General features: G+C 41.6%; 1 protein-coding gene across 1 annotated transcript; it reads right to left on the bottom strand.

The window, feature by feature from the left end:
• Positions 1–7,591: 7,591 nt before the first annotated feature.
• Positions 7,592–14,198, bottom strand: ASIP (agouti signaling protein). The gene is made up of 3 exons (XM_084538408.1): positions 14,027–14,198; positions 10,258–10,319; positions 7,592–7,982 (listed from the first exon to the last, which is right to left on the bottom strand). The coding sequence occupies exons 1-3, from the start codon at positions 14,178–14,180 to the stop codon at positions 7,806–7,808; spliced, it is 393 nt and encodes a 130-aa protein (XP_084394534.1). The 5' UTR covers positions 14,181–14,198; the 3' UTR covers positions 7,592–7,805.
• Between the last annotated feature and the right edge of the window lie 586 nt (positions 14,199–14,784).

The raw sequence follows: 14,784 nt of genomic DNA, 5'->3' as shown, positions 1-14,784 counted from the left end.
TTTAATTTGTATAATGCTGTTTTTTTACCTGTCTGAGGCAGCTGCACAGAGTGAAGATCTCCACTGATGCAAAGGGGCCCGAACTGGACCACTGGGGTGGATATGTAGCCGGGGGCGGTATCCCTGCCTATGGTGTGGGGATTGATTGGAACTAGATGGTCTTTAAGGTCCCTTCCAACCCAAACCATTCTATGATATTTTTGTCTTTTCCTGCCTTTATCTGTATTAAATGAATGCCATGTGTGAAGTGTTACGACACTATTACAGACACTTTATTTCAGCTCCTGTATTTCAGGCCAGGATTTCATCATCTCAAAGGATTTCCTGGATAGAAATACATGTGTGTATGTCATGCAGCAATTGTATATACTTTTTTCATTTTATTGAGAAATCTTGCAGAAATGTTGAAAACCTACCTTTTCGTCTGGGAGATGTGAGAGAGGGACTTGTTCAGATGGCCAGCACATGGCTGTCATCTGAGAAGGCTGCCAATAAAATCTCTATTACCTCAGAAAGCGATGTGCAGGCACAACAAATTTAAGAAGGGTGCTTTGAGAGTGATTCATTGCTCTTTGGGGTAGCTTAGTGTTTCTCTATGGCCTTGTGCTGCTGTTCCAGTTGGGGACAGTCTCCTATGGGTCCCATATCACATCTGCCAGCCTTAAGTGGCTGCCTCTGGTACCCTCATATGTCTAAGATGGCACTGGGCACTTACACTGCTGAAGAGCTCCTTTTGGGGGAAATCTGTTACTGACATGTGGGAGAAGGTAGAGGGGACAAATGTTCACATCACTCCCCTTAGTCCCTTCAAAGTGCAAGGACCTGTAATGGTGGCATCAGTTGCTGCAGGTGGGAAGCTGGTGAGGGGGGTTGGTGGTCCCTGGCACTCTGGGCAGGGCCATTGGCATGAGAAGGGCTGGCATGCCATCACTGTCAGCAGGGGCTGCATCCCCCACGGCCTTCCCAATCCATCTCAGCTCAAACACAGGTAGCATCCTCCAGGTAACTGCAAGTGAGGAAAGAAAGAGGCAAGCCCAGGTCATCAATGGTTGTCTCCAAGATTGGTGCCTCCATGGAACTTTTATAATCATGGAAGAATCTTCAAGATAAGGTCTTCTGAGGCCCAGTGGGATTCACCCCAGAGTGCTGAAGGAATCAGTGGACATCATAGCTGGACCCTTCTAAAACCTTTACTAAGCCAACACTTTACTAAAGATTGTGGGAGTCTGGAGAGGCCCCTTCTCACTGGAAGCTGGCCAATGTTATACCTATAGATAGGGGTATGAGAGAAGACCTGAGAAACTACAGACCTGCTAGTCTAACCTCAGTCCTTGGAAAAGTAATGGAGAAGGTTGGTTGTCCTGGGGGATATTGAAAGGCAGTTAAAGAACAAAGCTATTATAAAGGCATAGTCAATGGATTCTTTCAAGGAAAGCCCTTCCTTAGTGATTTGACATCCTTCTATAATAAGGTCACAGAATGGCTGAGGTGGGAAGGGACCCCTGAAGATCACCCAGTCCATCCCCCTGCCAAGCAGAATCCCCCTGAGCATCCTGCACAGGAAGGCATTCAGGTGAGGGTTGAATATTTCCAGTGAAGGAGACCCCATAACCTCTCTGGGCAGCCTGTCCCAGTGCTCCGTCACCCTCCCAGTACAGAAGTGCCCCCTCATATTGAGCCCTAGCCTCCTGTGCTTCAGTTTGTGCCTATTGCCTCTTGTCCTGCTGCTGGGCACAACTAAAAAGAGACTGGCTCCGTCCTCTTGACACCCTCCCCTCAGATATTGATACACACTGATGAGCTCTCCCCTCAGTCTTCTCTTTTCCAGGCTAAACAGGCCTAGTTCTCTTTCAGCCTGTCCTCATATGACAGGTGCTCCAGTCCTCTGATCATCTTCATAGCCCTCCTCTGAACTAGTTCCAGGAGCTCCATGTCCCTCCTGTGCTGGGGAGCCCAGAACTGGACACAGTGCTCCAGGTGTGGCCTCCCCTGGGCTGAGCAGAGGGGCAGGATCACCTCCCTTGACCTGCTGGCAGCACTGTTCAGAATGCACCCCAGGAAACACTGGCCTTTTTGGCCACAAGGGCACGTTGCTAGCTCATGGTCAGCCTGCTGTCCACCAGGACTCCCCGGTCCCTTTCTGCAGAGCTGCTCTCTGTCAGGTTGGTCCCCAGCCTGTACTGGTGCTTGGGGTTATTCCTTCCTAGGCCGGAGAGCAGCTCAGTAGACGGGGTGTGCTGGGGACAGCAGCTCAGCACGAGCCAGCAATGAGCCCTGACAGCCAACAGGGAAAAAATGTGTTTTGGGGTGCATTAAACACAGCATAGCCAAAGCATAAGTCAAATGAGGTGATTGTTACACTGTGTTTGGTGTTGGTGGGGCCTCACCTCGCAGTTTCTCTCTTTGTGAGAAGATCCTAAAGACTGACATGGGGAGTTGTTTGTTTTTCTCCTGTGGTCACCCACACGATTTCATAGTTTCCCAAGTGAGTTCCTGAGGAGTTTGGAGCTGATGTAGTCATTAAGATGTTAATTCTACCTTTTTTTTTTTTTTTTTTTTTTTTTTTTGTCTACCAGGGTAAAGTTGGATTTTCTCATCTTTGAGTGTGACTATAAGCAATCAGGTTGGGATTTTGGATGTGGAAAATAAAGTATTTGCTTTAAATTTCCACAAGACAGGCAATATTTGGAAAAGTCAGTAATGATTTATTTGTCCTTAACACTACTAAGCCGTAATCAAGGAAAATTTTCTGTTAGTCTTTAGGAGAGAGATGTCTCTGTCTTGCAGCATTACTGGGTATGTCTCTAACCTTGAATTCCGGTAAGTTTTCAGACTTATTTTGGCATGTGACAACTAAAAATTAAACACTTCATCTTTGTCATGCATACGTTTTATCGTATGTGTGCTGATGACATTTCCCTTAGGGCACTCTTGTACTTACAAACTCATAAGTATAAATATCTGTTCAAAGTAAATACAGGAAGCATATAGCAGTTGTACACATTTTACTGATTTCTGTAACCTAGCAATACCTCATGCAATGTGATCTTTAGCTAGATAAGTAAAGCCACTAAGACTAACAACAGTTTTAGAATGCTTGCTTATATATATTATTTGGTGTTATAGATGAATGGCAGAGAAAGCACAATCTCTAATCAATTATGGTTAAAAAAAATTAAAATAAAATAAAGGCTTATTACTAAATGGAATTGGTCAAAATGCACTATGTATAAATGCTAGATTAAAAGTATGTGCCTATGTGTCTAAAAACAAATGACCTTATTCTCATATGAAAAAATAATTTCTTTCATTGCAGATACACACAGCCTTGGACTTCGCTTGTTCAGCTTCAATGTCTCTAGCTCCTCGCTGTGGGTCTCAGCACTTTCTGTTTCTTTAGCTGACAGCCAAGCATGGAAGCTGCTGTCGAGATGACAGCACAAGCTGTTTGATTTCTGGCTCTCCCTCCTTCCATTTTTCTCCGCTGCTCCTCTCCTTCCTGCTAAAGTACGATATTTATGACCAGCTGGATTTTCTGATAAGACAAGGATATTTTTCCCATGGTCGAAGTTGTGCGATTACTGATATCATTTTAGTATCAACTTAAGATGCTTTCTTATGAAAGTTTTGAAACAACTTGTCAGGATTTACAGCTTCCCTAGTAAAAGAAGGTGCCAGATTCTGTTTCTTAAGCCCATCATAATGTATTCCTTCTTATCCTCTTAACCACAGCTTGTGGATTCCTGAGCCAAGATATCTGATTAAAAGAAATAGTTATGTACATTTAAAAGAATTCAAGCTTGTGCCATATATGACAGCTGATATATTTTATAAAAGATGAGGAACACAATGGCATCCTGTTATCATTTAGGCTCTTAGATTAATCTCTCTGTCTACTGTATCTCTCCCTAAGAAGGTGAATAGACATTTCTGTGAACACCTGGCCTATATTTAAAGCTCTGGGATTTGGACTGATTTTAGAAGGAAGAAGTATGTATGGCTTGAGCCACTTTAGAGAGTATTTGTCATCTGTATTTTCTTTTCCTTCCTGAAAGATTTTGTACCCCTAGCTATACTTAGAAATAAATCAGTAGAGAATTTTCATCCAAATAAGACCTGCACAGAGCATTAGAAAATTCAGGTTTGGGGTTAGGAATTAATCATTAAGAAATATCTTCCTGGGAAAGCAAAAGTGTGTTGGCAGGAACCTTGCTGCAGTCCTCTTGCAGGCAAGCAGTGAACACAAAAGATTTGAGTTTAGCCCTGGGGGTGACTGGCTATTATGTGGGAGGAAGGGAAAAAACTAAAATCAAGTAAGGCTCACAGGATGAAAAAGGAGTGTATAGGAGTGGGGGAGGAAGAACAACAGAGAATTTTAAAGCAAGAGAACTGGAGTCTGGCAGATGTGAGAAACAGCAGGATCTCAGATATACCTTCAGGAGATGGGGCATGCTGACACCAGTTGGGACACAACTGACCAAGTGGGGCAGCAAGCTGGCTGGCCTTGAAGGGGATGCACTTCTGAGTGACAGAGCAGAACCAGAGAACACTGTCATTTTAGGAAGCAGCAGGGAAATACCTGTGAATTGTCCCAAAGGAATTAGGGAGGGCTCCTCTAAAAAGGTCATGTGGCTGATAGCCCACCTGAAGTGCCTTTACACCGATGCAGGCAGCACAGGAAATGAGGAGGAAGAGTTGGAAACCACAGTAAAATTAGAAAGCTGTGACCTAATTGCTATCATGGAAATGGGACAAATCATGCAACTGGACATGCTACAGTAGACGGCTACAAGCTTTTCAGAAGAGAGGCAGGGAAGGAGGGGTAGGGGTGTTGCCCTCCGTGTTAAGAAATGGATAGGTTGCTGTAGCGGTTTAACCCAGCCGGCAGCTAAACACCACAGAGCTGTTCGCTCACCCTCCCACCTCTTTCTCTGGGATGGGGGAGAGAAATGGAAAGTGAAGCCTGTGAGTTGAGATAAAGACAGTTTATTAAGACGGGAAAATAATAATAATAATAACAATAATGATGATAATAGTACTACTACTACTAATGTGTACAAACAAGTGATGCACAATGCAATTGCTCACCACCCGCTGACCGATGCCCAGCCTAACCCCGAGCAGTCCAGCCCCCCTCCCCTGGCTAGCCATGCCTATATATTGTTTAGCATGACCCCAGATGGTATGGAATACCCCTGTGGCCAGTTTGGGTCAGCTGTCCTGGGTCTGTCCCCTCCCAGCTCTTGCTGCACCCCCAGCCTGCCCGTTGGCAGGACAGAGCAAGAAGCTGAGAAGCAAGAAGCTTGGTGTAAGCACTGCTCTGCAACAATTAAAACCATCAGGGTGTTATCAGCACTCTTCACATCCTAAGCCAAAACACAGCATTCTACCAGCTACTAGGAAGAAAATTAACTCTGTCCTAACTGAAACCAGAACAGTTGCAAAGGGTTGCCTCTGAGAAACTGGTTGAGAGCATGTAGGTGAAAATTAAGGAGTGGATCAATAAAGGACACCTCGTGGCTGGGGTCTGCTCCAGGCCACCTGATCAAGAGGAAGCTGTTGATGAGGCCTTGCTTCAACTACATGAAGCATCGTGCTTGCACACTCATCCTGATGGGGGATTTCAACCATCTGGATGTCTGCTGGAGAAGGTATGCAGCAGGCTGTACGCAATCCAGGAGATTCCTGGAGTGCATCAAGGATAACTTCCTGGTCCAGGTGTCAGATAAACCAAGCAGAGGAGAAGTGTTACTGGTCCTGGTGCTCACCAGTGCAGATGAACTCATTAAAGATGTTAAGATCAGAGGCAGCCTGGGCTGCAGCAACTGCACCCTGGTTGAGTTCATGATCTCGAGGAATGTGGGCATGGCAAAGAGCAGTCAGGACCCTGAACCTCCGAAGAGTAAACTTCCAGATTTTTAAAGAACTAGTAGATGAAATCTTCTGGGACACTGGGACAGAGTAACTGATCAGTGCTGGCAACTCTTTAAGGAGTGTTCTTGGAGTGTAAGAGCTCTCTGTATCCCCATGTGTAAGAAATCAAGCAGGGAAGGCAGGAAACTGACGTGGCTGAGCAAAGACTTGCTGGTCAAACAGGTGTATAAGGAAATTAACAGGCAGTGGAATTGGAGAGATGCGGATTTGGGTGGACCATCCAGTGGATAAAGAATTGACTGTCAGGGACTGTAGAGATAGGACAAGGGGTAATTGCTTTAAACTAAAAGAAGGTATGTTTAGAATAGATGTGAGGAAGAAATTCTTTACTCTGAGAGTGGTGGAATACTGAAACAGGTTACCCAGAGAAGCTGTGGATGCCCCATGCTTGGAAGTGTTTGAGGCCAGGCTGGATGGGGTTTTGGGCAGCCTGGGCTGGTGGAAGGTGTCCCTGTCCATGGGGGTGGGGGATGGAATTAGATGATCCTTGATGATACTTTCCAACCCAAACAATTCTATGATCCAAACAATTCTATGATTCTGTGAAGAGTCTTCAGTGTTAGACACTGGTCTGCTTCCTCCTTGCTCTCCAAGACCTACACCTCTCTCCTAGTTTAACCAAGAAGGGTTCTCCTATTATGCCATCTTGGATAAATCAAGATTAAGCAAAGAGCTTCAAGATCAAGAGGAAGATATCTTGTTTCTAGCCACCTGTTTGCTACTGCTGCCGCCTTGAGCTTCATCCATACCTTCAAAGCCGTTTCTGAACCCTCAAAGGTTGACATAACATTAGGTAATTTTTCTCCTATGGTTGCTGGTTGCATGCAGCATGTGGAGATTACCACCTAAATTCATGCCTGGGGTAGCTGCTGGGAGCTGAACATAAAGGGAATGAATGTGTGGACTCAAAAGAGAAATTGATTGCTTTTAAATGGTTTTCAAGATACACACGTGGGCAACACATTTTTTGTTTATCTTTCCTTTCTTCCTCAAAGTCCTGGTTATTTGTCCCTGCTTTTGTATTCTAAGTGAAGTGATATGAACTTTGTCTCTGGAAGCAGGAGACTGGTCTAAGGACTTTTTTCCTTTAGCTGCAAGTGGGGAAAAATTCTGATTTTTAACTCATGAGTCATGGGTACGTTAAGGGTTTGAATATGTGTAGGTTATACACCTTGGACATACTGGTTACTGGTAGAATGACTAAAAGCTCTGGAGGTGGATGTAGTGATACTGATGCTCAGCTGGGGATGATTAAAAATGTCTTATTATTTTTTGTACATCTTTTTATGTAGAGTAACCTATATAGATTTGAGTCCTGATTTTTGCTGAATGTGTGAGGAAGGAGTTGACCCTGAAACCTGCATTTTCAGCATTATGTTTTGGCTCTGTTGGAAGCTGGTGTTCTGCTGTCATTGTGGGCAAACCTCTGGTCCCTCACTGGATTAACCAGTCCTATTTCAGTGTGACTGTGTGCTGTTGGTGCAGGTTTTGCAGTGCTGGTTAGACCGTACTGAATTCTTTGGTTAACAGAACCCTTAAAAAACAAACAAAAAATCCCACTAATCAATCAAATAACCCTAAAACAAAACAAAACCAAGAACCCAGAATTCTTCTTAAATGCAGGTTAGTTTTGCTAAAAATGCTTGTTTAAGGCCTATCTATCTCCCTGTTTATCTGCTCACTAAAAAGCCATCTTGTTTATGACAGAATTCTCCACATGAAGAAAACTACCATTGTCCATTGAAGAGGAACAAATCCAACCTACCAGCTTCAAAGCTTTCTAGTTAAATTGCTATGCACATTAGACAGTTTGACATACACACTTGAGAAGCTAATGAAAGACAGAAGCCGTAATGTGTTCCTGATTTGGTTTAGCACTTTGGGTTTAACGTTAGACATTGGCAGATGGTCTGAAATATTCGGCATTTGCACAAGGCACAGTAGTTACAACATGAATTCAAGTGTGGTTTGCAGGTTTTGAAATTTGGCACGCAGTCAGCTGCAGGTGTGGGCCTTGGTTTTGGAGGTTTCTTCAGTTCAGCTTTTTTCTACAACAACAACAACAAAAAAATTCATACAAAGGTAAAACAAGTATGGGTCAGAATAAAGGGCAGATGCAAATAAAATGAGTTATGGGAACTTGTGGCTTGAGGTTAGTAGGTGGTTGCTAGCAGTGGGACCTATGTTAGGTAGCAATATAGGATTGATGTGGTGGGACTGGATCACAGGAAATACTCTCTTGCTGCAACCTATCAAGCAACAACTGCGTGGGTCTGGCTGGGATGGAGTTAACTTTCCCTGCAGCAGCCCATACAGTGCTGTGCTCTGCACTTGTAGCCGGTATCACACCAGTGTTGTATCTGCTGCTGAGCAGTGCTGGCACATCAGGACTCTCTCTAACACCCCGAGAGCCAGTAGGTTGGGGGTGGGCAAAAAATGGGAAAGGAACATCACCAGGGCAGCTGACCTAAACCAACCAAAGGGATATTCCATACCATATGGGGTCACACTCAGCAATAAAAGGTAGGGAAGGGGGAGGGGAAGGGGGGAGCCTCTCATTGGTAAAATGACTGTCCTCCCAAACAACTTCTACATGTAATAAGGCCTTGCTTCCCGGGATGTGGCCAAACATTACTCCTTGGTGGGAAGTAGAGAATTTTTTTTTACTTTCTGTGTGCTTCCATACAGTTTTTTTTTTTTTATTATTTTTTATTTATTTTTTTTCCTTTTCTCTTTAATTAAGTTATCTCAAACTGTAAGCCTTTTTTCTTTCCAGCGTAATTTCTTCTTCCTCTCTTCTGATAACAGGGAGTGAGAGAGCAGGATGTGGTGGAGTTTGGCAGCCCAGCTGGGTAAAACCACAAGAGTTCCATATTATAAGTAATTATAAATGTGACTAGATAAAGCTTTGGATTATACTCTGAAGGGAAGAATATGGCATCACCAAAGAAAGGGACACACAAATTTTCAAAGATGATGACATTATTATAGGTAACAAGTTACTCTTGGATCTCCAAAATTTTAAAATGGAAGAATGAAACCTCCCTGTCATCTGTGGGGATGGGATCCACTTTGTTTTATGAACTGTGTGGCTGAGAGAGAGGGGAGGTTATTTGGCAATACTCTACCTCACAAGGTTAGTTTGGCAGTCTGCTTTTGGAGCTTGGTAATCAATTGTGCATTAGATTTGTGCATGGGAATCCTTAACTGCAGACACAGCTGAGTGAGCTGAAAAAGATCTAGCCTGCCTGAAGAGTGTTGGTACAACATGATTTGGAGAGGGAAAAAACTTTGGCTTGGTCAGCATGTGCCTGGGACCTGGGCAGGATCTCTGGAACCTTCTAGCTACAGCTGCTCTAGGCAATTTTTTAACTTGGTAAGTTTGCCAGAAGTTCCAGTTGTGAGGTAAAACATTATGCGGTCTATAAATGCTTGAGGCACTTTTAATACCAAGTACTTGAACAAAGTTTGATTGCCAGAATGTCCTGCTCTGAGAAGGAGGAAAAATGTGACCTCCTGAGGCTTCTTTCAATCTGAGCCATCCTTCGGATTTAGGAAGTGTTCCAGGAAAAGCTGACCACACAAGACACCAATTAGAAAGGAAAAGGAGCTCTAAATGTTTCCGGTTGCAGCTATTACTGGTTTGGCTGTAAATGGCTATTGTGACTGTAAATGGCTGTCGTGACAAACTAAAAATAAAGTAAGAATGCTATTTTCTGCTCTACTAGAGAGTCTTTAAAAATGTAGGAGTTCAGTCCAGGTAATATTTCATATTTAATACCTAATGGCTACAGGTTAAAAAATCTATCAATCTGTATCTACAGATTTGATAAAATTACTTGGTAATATTTTTCAAGCAAATAGCAAATTCTTTGGATGCCTCTACTTCTATTTTTTAGCACCCATAGTTAAAAATGAGCAGATAGTGGATTTATGCCCCTGGGCTTCAGAGCCTGGACAGTTAACCTACATGGCAAGACTGGGAATGGTATCTTTTTTGGGAGATATCTAAACAGTGTTTTAAATATGTAAAGCGACTCAAGGCTAAGTTACCGTTTCTATAAGAGGACCATAAAATAAAACAAACCAAAACCAATTGAAAAACAACAACAAAACCCAATAACCTGTAACAAATCTACGATCATACTTTTCCTTCCATCATTCATGTTCTTCATCTGTTTCTACTGTATTAAGCTTCAAACTGTATACAAATTATTTAAATCAGGGAATGACTGTAAAAGCTTTTCAAATGAATGCACTGAGGAAAATGATAGAAGTAGCAAACCATTCCAATTTGTTGATATTTTCTGAACAGCCACTTACCTTGGAAGATTTCTTGTTCTCTGCCTCTTTCCTGCTGACTCTCTGGGATCTTTTAGTTAAATCTTCAAAGAAAATATCAAAATGCGTTATTAAATCAGCCTTACAGCAAATATAATTTAATAGAGATGCTTGATACTATTTTTGTGCAACAGAAGGCAGATAACCTGCATTGCTACCACACCACTGCAGTCTTCCACAGCTGAATGTTTTGCAGTAATGAAGTTCTAGGAACTGTCCTCACTTAAAAGTAGCACCTGAACTTGTGCTGTCACTGTTGCTCATGTAAAACAAAAGAGCACTACATTTGTATTTTAGGAGTTGGGTTTTTTTTTTGTTGTTTGTTTGTTTGTTTGTTTTTCCCCACAGTTGCCCAATGTGTTTTTTAGATATTTGGACCAATGTGAACAATAGTTTCAGATAAATAAAATTCAAGGGTCCTTGGTAAAAAATTAGGGTGTTAATGCACATCAGTCATGTGAACAAAAATGGGAAAAACCTTCAGAATGCCAAAATTTGTTCTGTAAGAGGTGGTGTTACCTACATAAATTTGTCAGGAATTAAAAAATATGCTCTGGGTTCTCAACTCTGGTAGCTGATCTTTCGATTTGGTACTTTTTTTTCTTTTCTTTTCTTTTCTTTTTTTTTTTTTTTTTTGGAGGGGGGAAGAAAATTTCAGACTGCCTGATGTAAAATTTTTGGTTTTATTTTTAGATGAAAACACCAGTATTATGAAATTTCCTATACTATCATTTGAGGAATATTAGCATTATTACTATATCAGCTCTAAAATTATTTATTAGTGTATATTAACTTAATGACTAAGACTTATCCTGGGATCTAACACAGAAGGACTTTTCTGCTAAAGTGTGAGGCACTTCCTGTCTCACTAATCTATCATGATATTTTCAAAATCTTGGTTATCTGTGTGTGAGGTTTGTAATAAGCACAAGCTCCATGTAATGAATGACTGACATAAAAAGATTTACATATGCCCACTGATGAATAGCAGCTTCTTGTCTATTCCAGAACTTGCTATAGAGATTTATACGAACACTTAATAATTGCCAGAATTTGCAGAATTACACAATTAAGAATGCACTGCTTGGCAGTTTCATTTACTATCCTTGCATTATAATAGAGTTACACATCTGTCTCTAAGAGACAATGGGAGGAACAACTGTATTTCAGGCATAAAGAATTTCAGGCCACTCAGTAAGAGCATGGCTTAAGCACGCATCATACCAAGTGGTATTAGGGGTTTAGATCAGTTCCAGCTGGCACATTACGTTGGTTTTGTTATACTGCCCTTTGAAACTGGGTTACCCTTTGGTAACTGAGTTGCTTCTAAGTCATTTAATTCTACATTCATTTAATTTTCTACATTACAACTGCAATTGCATTGTAATGTTTTACTTACAGAATTGTTTTCATTTTGTTCATTTATATGTTGTATGACGTCATTAAACTGAGATTTATACATTGCTGTGACAAAAATGTGTGTTAATTGTTCCAGGCAATTTGGCAAAGAAAATGATACCCAGTTGGCAGCTGATAGGGAAACAAGGAAATGCTTTTTTTGAAGTATTTGTACTGTAGTCATCTCTTCCTTAGTTCCTCTGCATTAGGTAAAACACCTGCCAGTAATTTCATATTGCTCATATTCTATTTACCATGTTTTCAACTACTGCCTAATTAACCAGCTCATTACAAATCTCATCTATGAAAATACAGAGAAATGTAATACAGGCTTGTGCAAATATTAATAATACACACCTCTAACTTCTGTTGATACAACTGCAATTTGAAGTGTTATAAAAACCCTGCATTAATTAGATGATTGCATCATGTTCTAGTTGATGCTAGGAATTCCTCTGCTTATGTTTTAAAACATGATTCAATTCCAATCTCAGGTTTTATTGAATTAGAGCCACTCATAACATCATTTGATACCATGACCACTGTAATTTACTGGCAGGTGTGTGATTGCAAGTGAGGTTTATTACTTGAGTATTGCTATAATTACTATTTGAAAAATAAGCTGTAAATATGAGTGCCTCATCCCTGTTCTATGTGGCCAATCAGAAGGGACAGGACTTGTAAGAAAATGTGATTTGGATAGGAAGCGATAAAATTTGTAAATATGTAAACAAAGATGATGAGAAATGTCTCTGTTTGCATGTAGTAGATTATGTGGATCACCACGTTAAATTCTAACTGATAAATTGTAAAGAAATCAACTCCTTAGATGTATTAGGAGTGGAGAGTTGGCTTTGGTTATTTGAACACTTACTATCAATTCTGAATTAATTGTTTCTGTGGTGGTGATGGGAAAGACCATACCATCTGCCTTTTACCATGGCACTGTAGTTATAATAATACCACCACATGCGGCATCATCCTCACCCCTGAGCAGTGGAAGCAGCAACAGCTTGCTGTAGGACTGCGCTGCTGGTTGTAGCCATCTCTGTGCCCACTTCCTATATCTGGCTGCTTTTCCCAAATGCTTTCACCATTTGCATTTGTTTCTCCCATTGTTCTGGGCAGGACTGGCTCCAAATCATTGCTCTATCCCTCTAGCAATGCTTTCCTCTCAAGCTCTGTGTACGCTCGTTTAAGAACAGCTCCGTTTCTTCATCTAGCTGCTGTGTAATGCACAGAGCCTAGCAAAAATAAGGGGAAAAGGATAGCTTCTAGTTACACCTCACAGTGCACTAGGGTGAGGCAAGTGATGCTATTCCCAGCTCACTTCAGTGAGAATGATGAGACTTGCTGGCATCCTCCTGCTCACGGTGGAGGTATCTGCAGGGCTGGAAGATCACCTTGGTCCAGTAACCCAAGTGTGCTGCTTCAGCTGCTAGAGCAAAACGATGTCAGATCTGAAAGATCATGGCTAGAGACTGTCTTCCTAGGTCATCCATTAATGCACAATTTGGACTGTTATATTTAGCTTTGCAAGTTATTATTTATTTATTTATTTATTTTTAGCTAGTAAATGATAAAAGTATTGTGGCTTCCAATTGTCTAAAATAAAACCCGGAAAGGTTTTGAGCATGTGCCATTTCAGCTCCAAAGTAAACTGTTTTAAAAGGTATGTCAATTCTACTGAGTGAGAAAAATTGTAGTGATTTCTCTCAGCTTTCTTACTCACTTTGTATTGCTCCAAGTGTAGATAATGAGGCAGCGGAGGATCAGGCTGGCCTCTCACTTTTGAACAACTGGGCTGTAGAAAGGCCTTGAGATACCTCTGGAGATGCCTCTTGCCACAGGAAAGTGAGCACAGACATGGTCAAGAGTTTTGTACAGAGAGTAAAAGAGTTTCAGTACAGGGAGTTTTGCATCTGTATTTTCCTTTTGGGAATAAAGATACCAAGAACCAAAAAAGCAGTCTACAGAAAAGGAGAGCATTATGCCAAGGTATGTTCAGTTTTAGCTGAGCATATTGTATTATTTTGCATATTATAACTGTTTGGAATTATTCTTGCATTTTGGATGTCAAATGTTCATTCTGTTTATATGCATATAGGAGAAGGACGAATGCAAAGGGCAGATATTTTTATTCTTCTTACATTTTTTCTTACACTTAATTGTGGTTTGCCACATTGCCATTCTTGGGTACTGCGCCTGCACTGCTACTGCACTTCTGTATAGTACTAAGGCATTGTATGAAATTGCAATGCTGTAGTAAGCTATCAAAATAATACATATTAATCAACAGCTGTACTTTCTGGAAGTGCTGTTCATTTGGCATCGAATGGCAGATTTTACTAACCTACTATGGAGATGGGTGGGAGATCTGACAGGTGCATTTTGTTGTTCCTTGACAGGTTGCGTTCTGTCTTCTCCTCGATTACCATGTGAGAATTGGTAGCTCTGAGCAAATTGTAGCAGAGCAATAGGCTTAGGAAGAGGTTCTTTTTTTCCATCCTGGGGAGAAAAAATCCCATTGTCAAAAAAACAAGATCAATCAAAACCTGCATGTAGAAGAAAAGCAAGGAAATGAGTCTCAGCAATAGTTTGCTATCCTGTTGATCAATTGTATTAACATTCCTTTGACAAGTTTTGAAGACCCTCCCTCTGTTGCCACAACCTTTTAAAGATGACAGCGAACAGAGGCAGAGGCTTTGACTCGTACCTTCAGTGCCCTAGGATGCACCCTGCCTGGTCTCATGGACTTTTCTACGTCCTCTTAATTTAAGTGCCCTCTGACTGCATCTTTGCTTGCAGTACGTAGTGCTGTGTTCCTGCAGGCTCTGCCTCTCGACTCAGGCACCTGGGAGGCCAAAAGCAGACCTGACCTTTGAAAGCTGAGGAAGACATTGAGTACCTCAGATTTTTATATATCCCTGCTCCACTGAGAACCTGAGTTGCTCTCAATGGGCCCAAGGCCTCCCTTGGCTGTGTCATTGCTGGCTGTGTGGATGGGCACCATCACTATCAATAATCATCTGTGGATACATGCAGATTGTGTGGATAGTGAGTCCATAAAAGTACTTTTGCTAATGATGATTATTGATTATATATCCTTGT

Source organism: Aythya ferina (assembly GCF_964211825.1).
Source record: "Aythya ferina genome assembly, chromosome: 16".
Lineage (NCBI taxonomy): Eukaryota > Metazoa > Chordata > Aves > Anseriformes > Anatidae > Aythya > Aythya ferina.
Note: the sequence above shows the minus strand (reverse complement) of the source record. Positions and strands in the feature narration are given on the sequence as shown.